We start from the raw sequence: 24,306 nt of genomic DNA, 5'->3' as shown, positions 1-24,306 counted from the left end.
ACGTCGATCAATACATCGATCGAGTGTAGAAGATCGACGTGTAGTAGCCTATTAATAGTGGCCTATTTCATGTCGACGCATGTTCAACTCCCACAATTACTTAATCGAATTAAAAATGATAATTGAAAGTAGTATTGTTTACTTAAATTACCAACTGAAGTATGAAATAATTATTAATAAGTAGTAAAGCAGATTATTACATACACAGGGGGTGGGGATAGTCTGGTATTACATGGGTGGAACTCATGTGGGACTAAGACTGGGACACATGCGTAAACCGTAAATAAATTGGGTACTGACGTTGACACTTGACATTAGGTACATTATTGATCCCGAGTTGGTGTTCAATAAAAACTGTTTCGGAATTCTTGGTTTTATTAATCTGCTCATATAAATTATATTCTGTATTTGATCATTAGGGATATTTTTAATTGATTATGTGAATCTGTGAATAACCCAATTTCAAGTATCGTTACTACTGGTCAAATTACTAGAAAGCAGCAGCAGTCAAGTAAGCTTATTTGAAATTCCATGTTTTATAATATATATTTTAAGGCATATAACATTGAAATACCAATATAACAAAAGGTATATTTTTATTTATATCCTTCATGCATTAACAGATTAAATTAGTGAGTGCAACACGAGTCATAGATAATAATTTAGAAATTAAGAATTACATTGCGGGTACTAAGTCTGTTTCGTAAAATAAATCAGTACATCGGACAAGTCCGTTTTTCTTCCGTTAACGAAAAGAACAGTTAAATTCTGCAGAATGTCTACTCGCAACATGAGAAAACTCTTTGGGACAACAACTCTTCCACCACCTGATGATGAAAACTCTGATGATGATTTCGTACCACTATATACAAGAAAGGAATCTTCCAGTGCGGCTTATGCAGTTGTGAGTTTAGGTTTCACCTCTATTATTTTTAAGCATTGTTCAAATTTTATTCATAAAAATTTTATAAACAGTGCCTAATGTATAAAATTTATATGAATATAACTTGAACCGCATCTATCACATGTGGCAGTTATATTTCAAAGTAAGATTCATTTGTTTGCTATTTGTTGCGGCTTCTCCGGATTAATAAAAGAAAATGATGAATCATAAAAGAACACATTTGAAAAAGTTACAAACTCTTTATGCCATGTATATTTGTTACTTGGTTCAGATGTAGTGTTTAATTGTTACTAACTAACTGAAAATGTAACCTCTATAATTTTTAAATATAAGTAGGTTTGCTATAAAAATATGCACTGCATTTAATAGAATTTGATGCATTATTTAGTATTACATGAATTATCTTATAAGCAAAAGCAAATTTAAAAGTTTGTGTTAGTTTTAAGAGTATTATGCATATTGCTATTGGGTTGATCTGTTTTTCAAATAAAATGTTCTCTTATTATTATAATGATATGTGGCTTGGCGAATATATAAATTATGCAAAAAAATTATATTATTTATATCATACGTACAAAAGAATTTCAAACATGTGGTTTGATATTTTTTGCCAGTTGGAAGTCAATTCCACATCAGAACCAGAAGTAGAACCAGACAGTAAGCAAGAAGAAGTTGAAGTTGAGCATCTTCAGCAAGAAAAAAAGAAGAAGAAGAACAACAGGAAAAAGAGGAAGGGGAAAGCAGCTACAAATACATTTGATGTAAATATTTGCACTGATTTCGCAGCAAACATTGTTGGACTGTTTTATTTTGGACTTATATTATATCATTTTGTTGTTATTTTTGGTAACAGCTCATCAATACATTGAGGAGGTCATAAGACCCCATTTCTGTAATTTGAAAATTCCCTATTTACTATTTAAGTATATTATTAAGTAACAATTGGAAGAAATTGTTTTAGGTTAGTTATTTATTACACTTTTCAAATAAATTTACCAACGTCCCAACCACAAATCTAACACAAACCATGAATATCAAGAAAAAAAAACATGGTGGCTTTTATTTTCTTTGGAGTATCACGTAATACAGAAGTACAATATATCGTTTTTAGAAGTCTAGTTAGATATGAGAATTAGTATTGTTACATTTAGAAATGACATTTATAGAAAAATTTAACCTTTAGGTGATAAGGTACAAATAGTCAAGTTCTAGTAAAGTATACATATATTGAATGTATTTTTTAATAGTTATTTAAACATATTTAGCCACATCTGTTTCATCAATATATTTTTGCCAGTTTTATAGTAGTTTTACCTCAAATCGGCATAATCATTGAACATTGTTCATATTATTGATTTTATATTGGCGTAGAGTGTCTTTATTTCTTTTTTATTTACTTTCGTTTCCTACAAAGTTCTTGATTTTAAAATCAAGTAATCCGAGATCGTACTTGTAATATACCATTAATCAACCATTTGGAATCTGAAAATTTTGTTGTTCTAGATGGATGAAATTGATAGATCAGTTCGAGAGGTAAATGCATTGCTTGGGGAACCGATACCAGTTGTACAGATACCTGTAAAGAAAGTTAACCCCGAAGCTACACTATTTGCCGTTCAGCAGAAACATCTTGATGCTAATAATGAACTGCGCAGAATATTTGGTCCGGAATCAGAGGAGGAAGAAAGACGGTGTGTTGTGATTCCCTGTGTACCTTTAACTATAAAATTATCATACATTTGCTTATTACTCAACAACTGATGTAATTATATGGCCTAACATTAATAATGATATACATTTAATAGTTATTATATTTATAAAGGGTATTACAGGAATTCTTCTAGATACATTTCACAGCTAAAATTTCTTGCAGGCGTCAGCGGCAGCATAATGTTAAACACCAGAAAAATATTGTCATTCCCAAGGCCTACACTTTCAATAAATTGGGTAAGTAAGCTCTTTTCTTTATAATTATCTCTTCGTTTTTCAAGTAAATTGGGATAATACTCATTATGTATTTGTTACTTTAATTGTTTAAAATCTTCCCACAGGCCTTTCCATGTCGATAAAGAACCGCGAAAGCGATATTACCTACTTCACGTTTGATCATAACAAGGAATACAGGAAGATGTATCAAACATTCTTGGATAATGTTGCAGGGTTAGCTTTCATTTTATACAATGAAATAAGAATAATATCTCTCATATTAGAACTATTGCTTTACTTGGGCTACATGCTGGGAGTTTTAGTTTGATAATAATCTTACAATGCTTAATAATATGAGTGGCTTCCTTAGATCAAATTCTACTATTTACTATTCTACTATTTACTATTCTACTATTTAGTAGTTAACTGTTTATAGTATATTTATCCTTAAAAAGCCTCGTTCATAGCTAGCAATTGGAATAATCAAATTTATAGCCCAATCACACCCAGTCAAATTATTATTCTTTTATTTATTTTAAGAAAATCTCAATGCATTGATTAAACGTGATTACAATTTTAACAGTTTGAGGGCTGCTGGTGTAATGCCTCCATTAGAGGATTTATTGAAAACCATGCATGTTGAAGCTCTTTTGGAGGTAAGTTAGATACTTGGAAACTTTAAATTATTACTATAATTGATATTGTACGTATTTTATTAATGCATGAGTATACACATATAATACATAAGGTAAAATTTGTATCCATTTTACAGTCGGCTGATATTTTCTTCCGCATGGAGAATTACAATTTGGCGAATGATATAATCGAGCAATGCATCGCATACTTGCAGTATGTTGCCCACCCCTGCTTCACTCTCACTGGTGTAAGTTGAATCGTACTTCTTCAGTATAAACTTTGGATATAAAAATACGCTAATCATAATCTATATTTCAGAGACGATGTCGTCTAGAGTACAAATACATAGAGAATCGTCCGTTCCACGTCGCCCTGCTGAAATATCTACATCTGTTAACGAACAGAGCCTGTCACCGAACCGCTCTGGAGATAGCCAAAGCTCTTCTGAATTTGGATCCCAGCGATCCCTTGGCGGTGATCTTCATAATAGATACGTTAGCGTTGCGAGCCCGGGAGCACAAGTGGTTGAACGAGGCAGTGGAGTATTGGAACACCACTAGGGAGGGGGAGTATCTGTTCAACCTGCAGTTCTCCCGAGCCATGTGCTGCTTCCACCTGTCTAAGTCAAAGAATAAAGAGTGTAAGTTAAGTGGTGAATAAAATTTGATAATACAACGTCATAATTATATTATATATAACTTACTTTCTGACCGCAGCTTCGCTTGCATAGTGAAAGGAAGAGATAGACAAATTTTCCGCATAGTTCCCTTCCCGTAGTATTTCCGGGATGAAAATTACCGCATGTCTTTTCGGATCTCAAGATCAACATCATCATCATCATCAGCCCCTATATGTTCCCACTGCTGGGACACAAGCCTATGAGGGTTCAGGCAAAAATCCAAATTTCAATAGAAATGGTTTAGGCTTAAAGAAGAGACAAAATATTAGTTCGTTGTAAAATATAATTATTGCGGTTTTAATTCGAATGCACTGATGCTATCCTTACATGGAAGGCTTTTTTGTAGCCAGAACTGTCAATAGTCAATGATCACTAAAAATAATTGCATAAAAATGTTTATTTTCCAGTCGATATTGAAGAAGCGAACAAAATATTGAAGGATTGTATGTTGAAGTTCCCCTTCGTTTTGATGAAGATCCTGCAGTGCAGCAACCAAAGTCTGTCCGCGCAGCTAAAGAACAGCTATTTGTTTAATGGCTTTGCAGCACAGAAGTAAGATGTTCTATGCATAATTAAGTGCAGTAGACATTCAAAAGAGCCTACGGTAGTCTTGCAATATTTAATGATGTAGTATTTGCTATATTTATTTTTTCACTTGGAGGGCCAACAGCTTAAACAAAAAAGATAGCAGTTATCGAGAAATACATGAAGCCAATTGAAGCCATGAAGAAAAAATACCGGGGAAGTACCATACCCCCACGGAAGGCTGGCTTGAAATAGTAGCTTGCTATTGTGTTTCGTACAGTGAATGGGGGAGCCAGAAGCCCGTTTCCTTTTCCTCATCCATCCCCGTTAATACCTTCTTTACAGTCGTCAATCCTTTCCATATCCCTTACCCCTTAAAGTAGGCAACACACTCTTCGAAAGTTCATGCCGGTGGTGATCGCTTACCATCAGGCGAACCACCGGCTCAGTTGTCCGCTATGACATAAAAAATATATTTCACACGATATGCAGGTATCATACATTATGTATATAGTTTGGATTGTGATTATTACATTTACATTATATATTTCTTAAATACTGCCATCAATAGTCAACAGAGGCGTAATATCCTGCACAATACATACATTGGAAATATTCTTCCTCTCTTTATCATCCAATAAATACATCACAGTACCTAAGTGTTACGGTTACAAAAATATTATCCAGTACAGAGATCACATTTACATGAATACTACATGAATAGATTGTAATAATTTGTCGTAAAGGATACGTTGTTTTAGACTACAAAAGAGGCTGTGACTTTTTTATGATTACCAACTTTAATAATTTGTTGTTTTTTTTATCTAGTACGCCAAAATCACTACAAGACCTAATGTCATTATACGCAAAGTTCACTTGGTCCCGCTGGCGGGAACCACCTGTAATGGAATGGCTGCTAAAGAATGCCACAGAACTATCTATTAAGTATGATACTGATGTGAGGGAACAGGTGTGTATGTTTTGCGTACTGAGCTTCAAGGTAAGTACCGCTTCGGGGCGCACGGGTTATAGTTGGGCCATTACTTCTTTTTTTTTAAGTTTTTTTACACTGAGTTTTAATTAAAATTTAATACTGTAATTAGTGTTTTTTTTTGTTTTTAATTTTTATCATTATTTACGTAAATTAATTATTTATTAGTAAATTTATAAAACTAAAAAGGTTTTCTTTATATTTGTTTTTGTTACAATTTGTTTTTTAAACAAGATTGATTTTTATTACTATGCATTTACATTCATAGAAGATTAATGGCCCTTCTATATCAGCTTACTATTATACTTTAATTAATTTATGTTTACAGAATTTGTCATGCAGGTTAAGAATAAGCTCTAGTTTCTCACAAATATAAAAATAACGAGTTTGATATAAATATTAAAAAGGTTGACAATTGAAATTTGAAGTTTTTGAGGCTTGTGTCTTGTTTATTGCAATAAGGCTTGATCAATTTCTCCATGGATGCGAATAACATGCTTAAAGCTAATAACATTTGGTTTGATTGAGGGAATGCCGAATCATATTATGGAGATGGCGTGTGTTATAAAATATGACAATTTTTCAGACTATAGCGTTGAAAGAGGTACAGAAACAGTTATCGGTACTCCAGAAGTGGCCAGTCGAGGTCGTGAGGCACCTATGCGTTATCACACCGATGTCAGAATTGCTCGTTGATGGCGTAAGTATTAACTACTAACACTTTATATTCTCGAATTTTTTTTTTTTTCTACAGATTGCTTAATTTATATCAGAGGCAAGGATTATTAATATAAATTAAATTATGGATTTAATTACTTTTGGCGGCTAAATTTTGCAGTACAGAATTTTATATTATACTAATCCTTATTTTACCACATTTCTCCTCAAAATCCAGCTAATGAGACATGCGAAGGAATTTCTGTTTTAATGGACTAGTCATTCAGTCAGTGAAGTCATTGGGTAGACACAGCCAAAAAATTCAACTCACCTCTCTTTTTTCGGCATTAACTTCTTGTCATCCACCTACTTCTTGCTTTATACTATTTCTTCATACGGTGGGTTGCCTGGTAAAGATCACTCTTTTGTGATAAGGCCTTCTGTGCTGGTATTGTTTTAAGATATTTTAATTAAGGTCTTTTTGTATGCCAACCCAAAAAAGTGAAATAAATACGACAAGAAAAAAAAAACGCGAAGTCGGTTGATACATTTGGATTCAAGCCTCCTTTCATGAAGTCGGTTAACATCGCAGGCGGTGCCAGAGGTGCCGGCGTACCTGAGCGCGGACCCGGTGCCGCCCACCGAGAACAACATCAACCGCTACGGCTACCAGCAGCAGCGGCAGGTCAACCGGCAGTTCCTGCTCGAGTTCCTTCGCACGCTGCAGCCGTTCTTCGACGACAACGAGTAGACGACTGGTCTGCGTACACTGCGGTAGTGTGTGAGTATAAGGGAAAACAGGCTTGGTGACGCACAACTAGATACGACTACTTTGTAAGACTTTGTGACGCATTTACGGCTTTGGTGGCTTACTATGTGTTGAGTATCGCTGGCAGTTTCCGCGCACGACTATAGATACATTTGTAAGACTTGGTGACGCTTTCACGGCTTTGGAAACCACGCACGATAGAAACTTAAAAATAAATAATAAAATATTCAAAAAAAAAAAGAAATAATAGTTAATGTTTGAGAATTTTAATTGATTTTGTTTTTTCAGGTTGTCCACGGGTGAATTTTACACTTCACACTTCACGCTGTGGTTATAAAAACTACTTTTGGTGTTACGTTAATATTAGAATATCTTGATGTTCTAAATAATCTTTACATATATGGAACCTATCTATCTATGTTTCTTTTTGTATAATAACTTGATATTGTATATTAGGCCTTATAAGTAACTCCTGTTTTGGATTTTGAATTGTTCCTCAACTGTGCAAAGCACGTTAGTCTATCGATACTTTTTCTACTTATTAAGCTGTGTGCCTTTTTTTATTTTTTATTCTTTTGATCCTTGTTATTTTCATCAAGTATCATTTGTTTATCTTTACACAGTACATATATATATGATATATATCTTAATATATGATGTAGACAATATTTCTCATCGTATTAAACGTTGTATTTAAAATATGAACTTAAAATATAATATGATCATAATAAAGATAATATCTGTTTGTGATAGTAGTTTAAATGTCTAGTACACAAAATATATTTTTAGATTCGAGCTCTTGATGTCTATTATCTACGTATTACTGAAAAAAACTTAGAAATATGAAGTATTCTGTATATTTAAATTTAAGGTTACTTTTTTTTAAATTACTAAAATTTTTAAATCGTTTGCATGTTAAAATTCAGATTTTATTTGAGAATTTACGAAAATGAATTTACGTGACTGCTTTTTAGTCGGTAATAATCTATTTATTCTACACAACATATAGAAAGTTGTAAATAGAAATATCCGTAGCGTTTTTACCCTTTACCTCAACTTTACATGAACTGTTTATCGACTAATAAGTATTGTAACTAACTGGCAAATGACTAGATCATTTCTGAGAATATCGTATTTGTAAACAAGCTGCATGCCATTGTCCTTTTTCTTCCAATTTTCTCCACGTGTTTTCATTCAACGATCTAGATATTCGCCGTGGCCTGTAAACCAAAATGTAACCCTATTTTCTATTATTACATGAGGTTTTCATAGCATAATATTTAATATCTCAAAGTAAGTCATCAAAGTTAATGATTATAGTACAGATCTCAATGTGTTTTATGTCTATCATAGATGTTTTATGAAATATCTAAACGTGAACCGGGTTAAAATATTAAAAACATGTAAAAGAAAGTCTCATTGTGAAAAAGTATGAAATAAAGAAAACTCCATTATTTTAGTTTTTTATTCGTCCTAAACCTCCTTCGATTGTAGAATACCTGACACGTTTTATAATAACAAGATGAACTGAACATCATCACGTAACGTGTGAAAAATTTGGTATAATTGGAAATACAGGGAATTTTTATTGAAATACAATGACGACGAGTGACAAGTTGGTTTGAAAAAACCTCTTTCGTCGTTTTATTGCCCAATAGGGCAATTTGTTTGTAATAACGAAGTCCTAATATTATTAGAATCGTATTTTCTTTTTCGTGTTGTAAGTTTGTACACTTCTGTTTAAGACTCTAGATAATCTTATACGAAATGGCACCGAGCGTTAATAAATTATAATATATTAATTAATGAAGATCTATACAATAAAGAATAATTAACTCTCAGCTTCACTGGACAACACTTAAATATTGAATTTCATTTAACCCATGAAAATCTTGGTAACATACTGCATCCTTTGAAAAGTCGATTGCCGAAATCTCATTCGATTTCCCTAATCTAGTATAAACAGACGCCTTAATGTAAATTAATTATTTATTTCTATGAATACGAGGATGTAATTATAGCGCATCGAGTTGCTCTCTCCTTCGCCGCACTAAATAGAGAGTTATAAGTAGGTATTGCGATGGTTTGTTTATATCTACGATAGCGCTACTGTAGACGGTAGAGTACGAACAGTTAGTATTTACGTACTATATATATCCTTGCCTCTGATATAAGAGCGGATTATAGTGAATCGTTACTAACTATAGACATAAGTTAAATTGTCAATAATAATCTGTACTGTCTTGACATGGTTGTGACTTCTTCAGTCCTATTATGGTCATAATAGCTTTCAAACAACGCTTTCATAATATACAAATCAATATAACTCACTACATACATTAAAAGTAATTCATTTTAAAAATATATTCCAGCATAGTATACACAACACAATAGCACAATGTTTCATAGCAATCCTACATCGATATTTTGTATTATAGCAACGGAATTTTGTGAAAGATTCTCATTTTGCGGCCTACGAAGTAAGTACGATATGTGGGTATGTAATAAATTGTAATGAATTATGTGCGTAAATACAAATAAACAAATTATTTTTACTCACAATTTGTCGTTCATCAGCTATATTATCCTTATACTTACGAAACGTCCTGTGCCTTCATGAAAATGCCGCCACTGTTGTATATCACATTTTTATAATGATGTGCTATACGATGCCTCTGGTGGGAGCGATATTAGCTGATAATTTTATTGGAAGATATAAGTAAGTAAAGTAAATATGTTGAACTTGTAAATGAATGTTATATGTCTAGTGTTTTTTCGTTTTGTTTTCTATCATGATTACGAAGCTTAAGAACTGCTATTACAAGTAATGTAACTGACTGTTTTAGTTTTGTTATGAGTAATGATATACATATTTTGAGTTATTAGGCTACAAATAATAATAAGGTGTGGTAATAGGTTGCAATAATACCTACCTACCATCGTCCTTCGTAGCTCGCAATAAAGTAGGCGAAAGTTCTGACACCGTTTGATCGAGGCAATTATATATAATTTTCGTTTAATTAACTCTTAAGTTAAACGTATTTTTTAACCTTTATTTATAGTAGTTATCTCATTACTAGTCCAATTTTATGACTTTTGCTACAATAATACCAACATGATGAACATCTATGAATACAAAAGCATCGTGTTTAACCAAGCAACTATAATCTTTTGCGACAAGCGTTATGACGTCTTTAACGATTCGACACCTAGCAACCGCCTAGCAACCGCTCCACCCGCTCTTCTGCAGAACCGACACTGCTACCAACTTACTATTTACTTTAATTAACTAGAAAAAGCTTCCCACTTTTTATTTTGTGCAGCCAATAAAAAAGCACTCTGCAAAGTACCCCTTCACTATTCTAAATGCTAAAGGTACATATACAAAGGTAAAATATTTTGATTTACTTTTGTATCTTCGGGCGCCGTACGGTGTAGTACAAATTAGACAGGTAAGTATCTGCCATGCTGCAACTATCTGAAAATCAATTTAAGAAACACATGCTTTTGTGTACATTTTTGAGACAATAAACACATTTTATGATACGCGTAAAACACTATATCAATATCTACATACGTTGTCACATATATTGTTTCAGAGTTATATTGTATTTCTCCATTATATACCTCTTCGGAACAATATTGACGTGTTGTTCTGCGATACCTCCTCTCATGCTGCCACCCACGTGAGTGTCATTATAGCTCTATTATCTATTTCAGATTAACTTTGATCCGAGTCATCTATAATAAATTTTATTTAGTTCATTTCATATTATTGAAGTGAAACTTCTTTAGAATCGTTGTGATTTCAAACCTGATGCAACGGAAAAACGACAGGTAAGAGACAGAAATACAAAAATGTGTAGAATGAAGCCGGCAAAGAATGAGACAGAAATATACATACTATTTTATTCATTCTTTTGACGATTTATTGAAGTTTCACTTCTATCATGTGTGAATCGCACACACACCTTTTTTACATGTTAAAGCTTAAGTAGCTTTTTAGTTTTATTTATCGTACTAAAAATGCTTTATGCTAAAACTTTTCAGTATTTTACATTATAAAAATAGGAATGACTCTTGAAAAACTAAATACATCTTCATATCATTCGTTAGCTAGATTACCTTAGCAACCAACTGAGTTTCCTAGCTATATGTAGCTATACGTTTAGAACCTATGTTTGGATTGTCATCCACAACAGAATAGCAGCAATCGAATGCCCAGATTGCACGCTCTAGATCAGATCTATTGAAGACCGTAATAGGATTATCTGCATGTTTGCTAAGGTTTCACGGTTCACTTTAATTTTCAGAACTACATCAATGATCGGCTTAGCATTGATTGCTACTGGAACAGGCGGCATTAAGCCGTGTGTAGCGGCATTTGGTGGAGATCAGGTAATTTAACTGCTTATCTTCGCTGTAAGCTTCGTTTGATCTTCGTTAACAAGGATAAAAGCTATGCAGGATGAAGCTTGCTTGTTGGAATAAGCCGGATGTATTCGACGATGTGTTTATAATATAAACGAAAGTTTAGAATTCTGCTAACAGCAAATCCTTCTAATTTTATGAAAATATTCTGGTATAGACGTGCATCTGTATGAGCCTCCACACACGGATTCACCAATACATATATTCTATACCCAATATATTTACAGTAATGAAAACATGAGTAGGAGAGCTCAGAGTCCATAAATATTATTCTTCCCGAAAGTTAATTATGTTTGGTATTTACAATTTTCATTTTCCATATAAAATTAAATAATGAACCAAATATACTGGTATGTACGATTGCATATCTGATAAATACAGATATAAATATATATTAATTAAATATGAACCTGTCGAAAATTTGTGATCCATTAAAATATTACTTGCAATTTGACGTATAATTATTTATTTAGATTATATTCTATAGATGTGCAATCGTTCAATAGTGAACAGACTCACAAGCTGCACCTGACGCATGTTTGGAAAAAGTAAATTCTTGGCCATAGCCTAACAATCTTTCCGCGATATAGAATATATATGGATTAAAATTAGTACTGGGATATAGCGGACTCCGGCTATGCTCCAGCTGGCAATGAGCTGGTGGTGCTGAATATATGACCAACTAAACTTCACAATCTTCCATTGTGCCCTTTCACGGGTGGTGTCACGGGTAGATGTTAGTATTGTAGTATTCATGCGATAACTTATATTAGTACCTACATTTCACTTGTCACTGGTCTATTATGCTAATTTAACTAATAATGTGATCTTATGCTATACTTACTTCTAGTTCCGTTTGCCCGAAGAAAACCAGCGTCTGCAGCGTTTCTTCTCCACGTTCTACTGTACGGTGAACCTGGGTGGTTTCATGGGCACCATAGTTACACCGACCCTACGCCGCAGCGTCATGTGTTTCGGCGACGATACCTGTTACGCGCTTGGATTCGGCTTTCCTTCGCTCCTTGTTCTAATTTCTATTGGTACGAATATTAGTTACATCGACATGTGAGCCTGACGCGTTAGAGCGTATTGATTGAACACTATTTAGATGAGAACATTATGTATTTACAAAATATTTTATTTGGTAATAATACGACAGCGGATGGAACTGTTTCGCTATTAATTTTAAGACATTTACATCTATACTAATATTGCGAAACGGTTTTATTTGTTTGTTTGGTTGAACGCGCTAATCTCAGGAACTACTGGTTCTATTTGAAAAATTATTTCAGTGTTAAACAATAAATTTATTGAAGAAGGCTATAGGCTATTTACCCTATACATGTATATGTACCACGGGCGAAGTTAAGTGATATAAATATAAATTTTACATTTATAATTTTAATTGAAGCCCTTATGGTTATGGAAGTAAGGAAACATTAAATTGCGCTATGTTATCAATTGTATGAGTACAATAAAATGTTTTTACAGTGACTTTTATTGCGGGAAAACCATGGTACAGAATAAAAAAGCCACGTGACACTATCACTCTCAAGTTTGTGGCGTGTGCTTGGGTTAGTAGCTCAGTTTTCAGTTTTGTTATTAAGAAATAATTTAGATGAAACGAAAAGTACATGATTTTATTTTATTTTTTTATTTTTATTTTTTTTTGTGACAGTCGGCAATGGATCTGGTGGGACGCCTGATGGTAAACGCTACCACCGCCCATGGACATTTGTAGAGGCGTAAGGTCGATTGCAGACCTTACTCCTCTACAAATGGATTGCCGACTTTCAATTGGGAAGGGATTAAGAATCCTTTCTTAGGATAAAGGAAAGGATTGGATAAGGGAAGGAAAAGGATATGGGCCTCCGGCTCCCCCACTTACCGAACGAAACACAGCAGAATGCTATTTCACGCCGGTCTTCTGTGGGGGTGTGGTACTTCCCAGGTGCGAGCTGGCCCAATTCGTGCCGAAGCGTGTTCGACTACCACATAATAAATTTGAGCTTCGGTATTCAATTTTTTTTCACACCAACTCATTCTTTCAGTTTTTAATTATATAAAACTTACATGTATTTAAAAAGTACTTTTGATGCCTTCCCAAATAGAAAAAATTAAGAGGAATATTGAAAATTATGCTGAACTTGTTGAACGAAGTTGAACCTACTTTGGTTTAATTTCACTCAATCGAAATTTGATTTTAATTTGTTTTCTGCATACAAATATATGGGTCTTACATGCACCATACGACGATATAAATCATTGAGTAGGCATACAAATGACCCGAATATACGTTATAATGTTTGACACATCGCATTTGTCATTTGATTGGGGATGAGAGGTGCTCAATCATATTTTATTATCACATTGTAACAATTTAAGATAATCAAAGGTTCTATTGAATCTTGTAGTATCAAGTCTACAAAAATACCTTTTTGTGACTAATTTTTCTTGAAAAATAGAATAATATTTAAACCAGTCTTTATCTAGAAATAACAATATTTTATAGTACCTACTTGAACTTTTTTGAATTGTGTTGTGTTGAATAAAATTGTGTTGTGCGAAAATTGTGTTGAATAAATAAGCCACAGTCGCCGTTCTTATATCAATTAATTCACCAGGGTGTAGTAGAAAGTTTATTCCATTTAAATACCTGTTAATATTGGTGAAATTGGGGAGACAGTTCATCCGCGGAAATCAATCACCCGCGACGTACGCGTGGCAAATAGGGTTTCACCGAAATGGGTTGCTACGCCGCAAACTAATTTTATTCTATCATAAGATACTATAAACGATGTCGAAATTATAGGCAATATTACGCTACGGCAGTTAGTATAATCATTTAATACTAAGAAAAAAAAATTAAACACGTACCTACGAGAACTCTCGGGAATCCCCTAGTAAAAGGCAATTTCCATACTGGTAACTAGTCAAATTAATTGATATTTCATTAATTAATCCAAATCAACAATGAATATTAATATCATAAAATTATAAAATGGCATTCGTATATTCTTCGACGTAGAAAGTATGAGCAAGGGTGAGTGGAGTTTATGAAAGGTGTACATAACAGATCGCTAATATATACATCCTCTATTTGCTCTCTGGGCAAATAATCCTCTTACCAGATACTTAGATCCTTCTAGTAATGTGGCCATCTTGCGGGGATTGTTACTTCACTTGTTGTATTAATCTCCTTATTGTAACTGATTAATTATTTATTTATGTTCTCCAACACCCCATTTGTTGCTGCCCTGCGCTCTTGAAAGTTTTTGATGGTATTTTAATGAGAATTTGACATTCTTACAAACATTTAAGCATTACGTAGTTACTTTATTACTATGTACATGATCGTGTGGTAATCTATATGATATGGATATGGAAAGGAATTAAATATTGTATCGTGACAAGATTGGTCGATGAATTTTGAACATAAATAGTATCAAAACTAATGTTAACTTTATGTATTTTTAGTACGCTTTCAAAAAAAGGATACGGCATGATATCAATGTGGATGGTCCGCCATGTCACCATTGGCTTGATTACGCCATTCATAAATACGGAGATAAACTGGTGTCTGATATGAAAGTCGTATGCTCCATACTGTACCTCTACCTCCCGGTCCCGATATTTTGGTCCCTTTTTGATCAGCAGGTTTGTCTATTTTTTATTGTTTTAGATTTCAAAAAGGAACAAAGGACAATCCTTATGATGTAAATATGATTTGTATTGTTCCACCAATTGCTTTTTATTAAATCTTTTTGAGATGGAAGCAAGTAGGCGTAGATTCATATGTGAGTACCTAATTTATGATCAGGTACGTGATTATAATATTTTTTTATGTAAGAACGGGCAACCGATCTTGAATGTCTAAGGGACAGGAAAGGATTGACGATGGACTTAATGGAATGGGTGGAATGAGCTGGCAAGCGCGTGGAATAGTATACGCACTATTTGCAAATTTTGTCTGTCATTTGTGCTTTGTCTTCATTGAAGGCAAGTCGCGAAATGTTGTCCTTTGTGATCATTTTTTCTGTGGCCTCAAAAATTTATCTCGATCTCGACATTATGCTACAAAAGCGTGCAGGCTTAAATTCGAAAGTAATTCTGTCTGTCTGTTTGTGTCTTTTTCACGCCTAAACCACCGAACCAATTTGTATGAAGTATCATACACATATGAGTGACATGACATAGGATATAGTTTTAATATCACTGGATCGGCAACTTTGCGGGGAAAAAGCCGGGACTATCTATGCATATTTTCCTTTGGCTATGTAGGTAAAGACGTGGGAGGAATGTCATATAATGTTGTGTATTTTATAATCAGTATTCGATTAGTTGGCTTCAGAAAACAACGCGTTCATATGCAACTTTAATAAGCTATCACAACTCAAAATAAACCAGTTATCTCCCTCACACTGATATGATGTTCATATGGAAACTTCTTTGGTAGCATCTGCTCTAATTTCACTGGGCGTATTTTTTCAATTATACATCAAATAACTATCTAAGTATATATATATATATATATATATATATATATATATATATATATATATATATATATATATATATATATATATATATATATATATATATATGCTATGGTTCTGCGAAATATAGAATTGTAGGAATAGGAAATCCAATTCCAGTTAAAACAAATATTACATCCATCCATTCCAAGATCTGTATTCATTGAAAATGAGTAATAATGCGAATTATTAGTCCTTTAAAGTTTTAAGTGTGAAATCAATGCTCAGCTAATACAAAAATGAGAAAAACCAAACGATGCGGAAAGTAGAATCGGTACGTATGATGCTGAAGTGCAAATTTGATTTAAATGAATTTCTAAATGCGGTATTCATTTATACAATACGTGGCTAGGGGGTGGTTTACTCCCATTTAAGAGAATGTTCCTACATATCATTCGGTTGACAGAAAATTTTACTTAAAGAAAACGTATATTTACATAGATATACGTTGGTAAGATTTCGTTAAATTTTTAATAGTCTAAAACGGTTTACGGCCTGTATACGGTTGATCTTCACGTCTATTATTGCTTTCCTGATGAATGCTAGTTTCTTTTTTTAGCGCATCCGTAAATGGAACCGATTAAAATGTGTGAAACTTACTCCCTGTTTTGCATTGATCGTTAGACGTTTTTAAGCCAAGAAGGCTTTATATTTGAATGCTGTCGTTAACCATCGACGTTTTAGGGATCTCGATGGACCTTCCAAGCTTCGAGGCTGCGGAGTGAAATATTCGGTGTGACGTTGATGCCAGACCAGCTGCAAGTAATGAATCCGGCGATGGTGCTCCTTATGATACCAGTCTGTCCGGGAGGCGCCTGGCCAGTGCTACCTGACCTTCCGCCACTGCATAAGATGTTTATAGGCGGAATTCTTGCAGCAATGGCGTTTGTTTCCGCTGGTATCCTGCAGATCGGGATTGAGGTATGCGATTTATGTACGATAAGATATTCGACCACGATTGACGTAAGATATTCCTGTCATAGGTGCATACCTTCGCTTTGATGATTAATTATGAATATAAGTCGGTTGACCATGACAAAGGTACTAAGATTATAGGAATAGAATAGAATAAAATAGAAAAGAAGAATATTAAAGTTGTCTGTATTGGATTATCTAAATATTGCTACATAATACATTATTAATATTAAAACACAATCTATATTAAATATTCTCTACTTTAAAGAGTCTTAACAACGTGTGCGACAGTCTCGCGTAATATTTAGTTTGAGCTTTTAATTACGGTGGTTTGATGTTTCCTCTTAATATTATTAATTTATAATAAGTACGATCGCGAGTAAATTTGCATAAATCAATGTAAGTATACATTAACCTAAATATTAGTTCTAAAATAAAATACCATGCAAATGAACATATTCCTTATCATCAACACAAAAAATAAATTCTCATAGGAATGCGTCTTATTGTGTCTTGAGTCTTATTTTCCTTAGTTACGACCTTAAATATATGTATTTGCTTGATATAATTAACAATATATGTGTCAAAATTGACATTAAAGATTAATAAATTTAAATTGATTGTATATCGTCAATTAATCAGCAAAAAATTGTATGTTTTATCTGTTCTCGATTCATCTATCTCCAAATAAATATATACTTAATAATAATAATTGTAAATGTATTAAATGTATTACATTTACAATTATTATTATTTTTGAATTTAAAATTAATTGTATAATTACATTTACAATTAACAGCGATCCACTCTACAAGCCCCATCTCACGATCAAACGGGACTTGTGCTATTGAATACATTGTCATGTCCCGTGGAAGTGGGTGTGAGGGGGGAAGGTATAGCGCACATTGAGGAGCAAGGCACGGCACTCATGACTTCTTTAGTGCATCAAACTTATCTCACGTCGGCCAGCAGTACGGTAGTATGTGCTGGACGAATCATGAAGCGCCATTTGGTTACTGCGCGAATAAACACTGTGGGCGGAATGGTGAGAGATTTCAATATAATAATGATGAGAATTTCAATGCGGAGAGAACTGTCCATAGCCTTGCACTAGCAGTTTTTTTTTAGGGGGTACTTTTACTATACATCTTTATATTTTATTCTCAGATGTTAATATGTATGGTTTATATAATCTCTGTTTATGTCGCAACGCTCTATCTCCAAACCCAATACTAAATCATACCATAAATATGCTCCATTGCTTCGTGAAAGAAAAAGAAACATCAAACATTTTGTATGTGGTAGTCGAGCACGCTTCGGCACGAATTGGGCCAGTTCGCACCGGGGAAGTACCACACCCCCACAGAAGACCGGCGTGAAATAGCATTCTGCTGTGTTTTGTTCGGTGAGTGGGGGAGCCGGAGGCCCATATCCTTTTCCTTACCCTTCCCAGTCCTTTTCTTTATTCCTTCTTAATCCCTTCCCAAAAAGTCGGCAATCCAATTGTAGAGGCGTAAGGTCTGCAATGGACCTTATGCCTCTCCAAATGTTCATGGGCGGTGGTAGCGCTTACCATCAGGCGTCCCACCAACTCCATTGCCGACTGTAAATTAAAAAAAGAAAAAAAAAAACGAACACACGCATTAATGATTTTACATAAATTCCAAAATACAGTATTACATGATATAAACCACTTTAAAACCCAGCTCCACTCAAAAATTTGAATAAAAGAAAGGACTGGGAACATAGGAAAAGGATACACATGAACGAAATACAGTAGCATGCTACTAGCTGGTCAATCTTCTGTAGGGGTGTGGTACCCTCGCCGAAGCGAGCTGGTCCAATGCGTGCCGAATCGTTCTTGACTCCCACAGATTTTCATAATAGTATTAATTTTCTTTAATATATCAACATTAACATTACTTGTAGTATTCATACCAAATGAGGAAGACGGAACTTTCCTACTACGTTTTTATTAATTTATAAAGAAGTTCCAAGTTTATAAGTTATACCCATGCTGCCATGCCATAAATAGATTAAATGTTTTAAAATTATTTACAGTTTATGCCAATTATCATAGGACAAAACTCTGATGATGAGATCTCTTTTTATTTCATGGATCCGAATCCTTTTATGAAGTCATTAACAGGAAAACCAAAACTGAAGTATGCTATTTCATATGACTTCACCAATTAAATTCAATTAGTCAGCCGCCGCTTACTTTATGACGTACTTTTTATTTAAGGGTGGTATACATTGGTGACACGGGGCCGAATAAAAATGTTTCAATAACTGTGGAAACCGATAAACAATTGAGCGATATTTACTACGTATCGAATGCACCGATCGACCACATCGGCGAATCAGCTTACATGTGTTTACAGCCAGGGAGGTGAGTTCGATATTCAATTGTACCAAAGCCGGTGATATTATATTCAAAAATACTTCTGTCGGTATATGAATATGTGCTTCGAATTTCCAGAGATGTAAAGGTCTGTACACAATGCTATGTCGTACAAAAGGGTAGACTTGATGTAGAGAGAGGTTGGATAGCGTTAGTGATATTGTGTGAGGTACCTATAGAGTGCAGTTGTGTAGTTGTGTGTGCTTCACCGCCCTCCTCCCGTTCATGTCTACACCTTATCGATGCATAAAGCTTTGATACATTTTGCGGGCTCTTAAGTTCAGACCTACGTGTTGCTAAAGCTGTTAAACTTCTACATGCGGGATAGGTATAAAAGTTCCAAATGATATTGCCCTGAAAGTTTTAAAACGTAGCTCAATTTATTTTTTAAACGTGTCATTATTAGTTTATAATCTATAATTTTATGTACGTGTTGCTACGGTGTCAATGTTTCTTTATTTGTCTTTCATGCATGAAAAATTTCGTCAAAAGCATTGCAGATTTTATTATTAACATTTTATAGAACTATCGAATGTTAATTGTAACAACTCACGAATGGACTCTTATTTAAGGTAAATCATAGCTTCGTAATAAGCGGACCAGTCATTTATTACTATTACTACAATTATGTATTTATTAATTTCCAAGTCTTAAAACCATAAATCATATATAATTTACCATTATAAATAATATTACATAATAAATACTTTTTAAAATTCCAGTTATAAGAAAGTATATTAGTCTATTAATATACAGTTATTTCAATAACCGAAATCTCATTTAAATAAAAATGTACTCGAAAACCTGAGAACTTTTATGTACGGGAAGAATGGAATTCAAGTCTAACTGACTCCATATATATTTTACTTTATACATATAATATGCCTTTAATTTTCTAGATTTCGATGGCGAGCTAGCAGCGCAGGCGGCGAAGTGTCCGGCTCAGGGGAGGGCTACCTCAGGGCTGGCGGGGTGTACGTGCTCTGTTTGCGAGAGAGGCTGGGTCGACTCGACACAGCGGTACTCCATTCCCCCAACCCTCCCAATGAGCTACATCTAGCGTGGATCGTACCCCAGTACTTCCTGATATCAGTCGCGGAGATAATGTTCGCTGTATCGGGTCTGGAGTTCTCGTTTACGCAGGTTCATTGGAGAAATAATATTTCTAAGAATTATATATTAATTATCCCGTAATTAATTATCTGAAACTTTGTTACATTACCCTGAAAGGTATCAGTGAAGGTTTCATTATTTTACTGGAAAAACTGTCCGATATTTCCACGAAAGCATAAGTTGTTATTCGCTACGTTGAATTCTCAGAAAATACAAATAATATGAATGTTTTTGTTATATTTTCCTTTAAGTTAAATACAGCTGCTTTTTTGATATTAATGCTGCATAATATTTTCTACATGCATATTTTCTTAATCGCTTATTTAAGACTGTTTTCAATTTCAATTCATTTTGTATAGAAAGATCATATTATAGTTCCTTAAAATGCATTAATTATTGTGTCAAACGTATTAAATAAATTGTAATCTTATTTATAGGCTCCAAAAAGTATGAAAACCATAACGATAGCTGCGTGGTATGTGTCGGTGGCGATCGGAAATCTCATTGTTATATTAGTGGCACAAACTAAGATATTTGAATCACGAGTAAGTACCTACACCAAAAAACGATTTATGTGTAATTATATAAATGCAAAATAGGCATTTTGAATATGATTGTTTATGCAATAATCTATACTAATATTATGAGGCTGAAGAGTTTGTTTGTTTGTTTGTTGGTTAGAACGCACTAATCTCAAGAACTATTGGTCTATTGAAACTCATAAAACTCAGGAATTATTAATTAATAATTATTTGAAAAAAATTTTCAGTGTTAGATAGCACATTTATTGAGGAAGGCTGTAGGCTATATATGTACCACGGGCGAAGCCGGGGCGGACCGCTAGTGTTTATATATAATATGATTCTTTGGGATTATTTCAATCTTCGTAAGATTTTCTTTTTGCACCAATAAATTAGTAAAATATAAATAACTTATAGTAGTTTGGGATTCCTTGTTACACTACACTACACTAGGACCATTACTACTTTCTACTTTATATTTTTACAGGCTACAGAGTTTTTCGTCTACGCCGCTGTATTGACAATCGCAATGCTCGTGTTTTTAAAAATGGCCCAAGGCTATTGTACTCGAACAATGGAGGGTGATGGTTCATCGACTGAGAGCCACCCTTTGCTACGTCATCATTCTAGGGTGCGAAATGTATCAATTTTTAAGTACAAAACGTAATATGCTCCGTGTACTTTAGACGCAGACACATGAAAACTGTTATGCTTCTGTATGCGGGATCGGTATAAAAGATGTAAATGATTTTGCAATGAATCGTTTAAAACGTAGCTCAATTTTTTTCGTAATGAGACATTATTAGTTTATAATTATATCTCTGAGATTGGAATATGCATACGTTGCGAATACTTTATTCAAATGAATGTTTGGCGAGTTATATTGAACTGGGAGCGTTAGATTTTCACCTCAAAGCGTAAAGCAGGCTTCTTGTTCTAGGAACTTTAAAACAAATACGTAGCTTTTAAGCGAGGAAGTATTTTCCGAGTTGGTTGGCGAAAATTGCAAGCGGGACGAATTCGCGCCAGTATACAGTTAGAGTCACATACAAAAATTAATTTCAGAGTGTCGCAATTGAAACTGTTTTGACGCTAATGGATTTTCTTTCATAACTGGCCATGCGCTGGAGCTCGTTATAAAATTTCTTAGTTTCATTATATATTTCGTCTAATGAGTCTTGAAAATATAGCTCATATAATAGAGTTTAATTATTCATGCATATTTCAGATTTCAGAGCATTTGAAAAAACTGTTTCATTGATCAATTTTGTTTACCACATAAAACACTATTGCGTTTTTGCATTGAATTGAGAAATAATTGCCTGAAATCTCAAACCTTTAAATTTAATTTCAATAATAATTAAGGCATATCTGATCGCTTTCCCTAACTAAGCAGGCATTAATAACAATTACGTCGTTTGTACTGTCTAATTCAATTAGCATTAATGCGGTATACATTACAATTGATCAGGTTATATCCGTCCATTCGTTATCTACGAGTACTCGGCCAAGGACGTACAGCGGGCCCGCAAGTAGTGCAGCGTCTTGTATGGGTCTCATGGAAAGGGCGAGGCCCGCTGCGTGGCCAACTAACGCCTTTGTCCATCTTGCAACACCAAGCTCGAGTGATGTGAAAGCCACTACATTGGCTAAGGACTGACGTGAATGCATTGTAAGCGCTACAACATAAAAGCTTATAATTACAATGTTATTGATATACCATAAGGACTTATCAACGCACACATGTCTTAGATTGAGTGTGATTGATTTAAGTTTTCATACTAGGTATTAGCTTTATGTATTTGTGTATATAGCACAAATTATTTATTGACCATTAATAACAATTTATTTTATTATTATTTCTAAGTTTATTGTATCTGCTTCTGTTTTATTCCAATTGATAATTATACCTTAAGTTTTAATAAACGTGTTGTAACTGTTATAAAGACGTGTATTATTTCTACAGAAATTTCCTTTATTCTTTTGTACGAAATAGAAATATATATAATACTAGCATTCCACCCGCGGCTTCGCCCGCGTGGTATTCGGTTATATCACTTTCATTTATTTCAAGTCCTTATATAAATATAATCTATAGCTGTGAATGAATTTGACATTTGTTACTCGCGTTTTTTAAAATATGCAAAATTAAATGTACATTTTTCAATATTTCTGAGAGATTTTCTTAATATTTTTTCCGTAAGAACCTTCTCCTAATAATAACAAATACAACAAAAAAAGAATTAGTGAAATCGGTCCAGCCATTTACGCGTGATGCTGTGACCAAGGAAAACGGGTTTCATTTTTATATACATAGATAAATATAGATCTTAAAACATTTCTATTTGCAAAACTTTGTTATTATTGCGCTCACTAAGGTCAATGTTTAAATAATTTGCATACCTAGGAAGTTGGGGAGTTGTCACATTTTATTTTTTCACAGGAATTACCAGTTTATACCTAATTTATAGTAGGTATGACGTTGGTAGTCGCTATTATACATCAATCTTATCGTAGCCACGTAGATCCAATACTGCACGTCGATGCAAGCGCAATATAGCAATAAAAGATGCTATTCGTATTCATCTGGACTTGTAAGTAGATTAGTTTTGTTGTTATTCATTTGATATAAAATATTCCACTATTGTTATTTGTTCAGTAATCTGGATAGCGCATGGAGCCGCGACCCAATCAACCAAACCTTACAGTTCACTTTTTAGCGAAACTGGTTACCCACATCCAGGGGATATTCCTCTTCTTAACAGAAAAGTAAGTTGTGTTTATGTTTGCAGAAAATATTTAATATTTAAATGTTATTTGTTAAAATTATCTGGACATCTCTCATTCCAGATTTGCATTGCATTTTATGAATATTTACTATAACGAATGCGTGCGTTCGGTTCAGGAAATAATAAACATTTACATTTTACAAATACAATAAACATCTGATAAATTATACAGCTACCCAATAAAGTACATTTTAATCATTCATCATTCATGTTTGTAATTTGAACAATTAAACATCCAAAGAAAACATTTTTCCGCTTACAAAATTAAAAACAAATATAAACATTAAACACGCGCCTAAAAGCAATTAATTCGCAGCAGCTTTAGCATAGTGGATGTACATCAATTCAGTAAAAGCTATGTTTTATGGGACACATAGACTTTTATCATGTAATTATTTTTTTTTAATTAGTTTCATTTTTATAGTATGTTTTTAATTTAATCGAATTTAGACCACAAAAGGAGTAATTATTTCAACATTTTATAAAAAAATTAAAGGATGAAAAAAGAAAA

General features: G+C 33.7%; 1 protein-coding gene across 1 annotated transcript; it reads left to right on the top strand.

Annotated features, from left to right (window-relative positions):
- The first annotated feature begins 306 nt into the window (after positions 1 to 306).
- LOC119835705 lies at positions 307 to 22,666 on the top strand. The gene is made up of 28 exons (XM_038360681.1): positions 307 to 511; positions 762 to 904; positions 1,519 to 1,665; positions 2,408 to 2,595; positions 2,778 to 2,851; positions 2,956 to 3,064; positions 3,414 to 3,486; positions 3,603 to 3,713; positions 3,785 to 4,115; positions 4,565 to 4,697; positions 5,499 to 5,640; positions 6,248 to 6,361; positions 6,911 to 7,065; positions 9,482 to 9,567; positions 9,665 to 9,806; positions 10,687 to 10,773; positions 11,401 to 11,485; positions 12,369 to 12,558; positions 13,010 to 13,092; positions 14,996 to 15,175; positions 16,738 to 16,974; positions 17,768 to 18,013; positions 19,030 to 19,133; positions 19,214 to 19,360; positions 20,272 to 20,515; positions 20,923 to 21,030; positions 21,494 to 21,637; positions 22,478 to 22,666. The coding sequence occupies exons 2-28, from the start codon at positions 776 to 778 to the stop codon at positions 22,664 to 22,666; spliced, it is 3,978 nt and encodes a 1,325-aa protein (XP_038216609.1). The 5' UTR covers positions 307 to 511; positions 762 to 775.
- The last annotated feature ends 1,640 nt before the right edge of the window (positions 22,667 to 24,306 follow it).

Source organism: Zerene cesonia, chromosome Z (assembly GCF_012273895.1).
Source record: "Zerene cesonia ecotype Mississippi chromosome Z, Zerene_cesonia_1.1, whole genome shotgun sequence".
NCBI classification, from domain to species: domain Eukaryota; kingdom Metazoa; phylum Arthropoda; class Insecta; order Lepidoptera; family Pieridae; genus Zerene; species Zerene cesonia.
This window is presented reverse-complemented; position numbering and strand designations above follow the sequence as displayed.

Bases quoted from the DNA above. Each gene is read 5' to 3' on its own strand.
- LOC119835705 (XM_038360681.1), top strand. From the start codon at position 776: ATGTCTACTCGCAACATGAGAAAACTCTTTGGGACAACAACTCTTCCA. The intron at 9,568-9,664 runs GTAAGTACGATA...GTCGTTCATCAG, and splicing joins CTCATTTTGCGGCCTACGAA to CTATATTATCCTTATACTTA. The intron at 11,486-12,368 runs GTAATTTAACTG...ACTTACTTCTAG, and splicing joins CGGCATTTGGTGGAGATCAG to TTCCGTTTGCCCGAAGAAAA.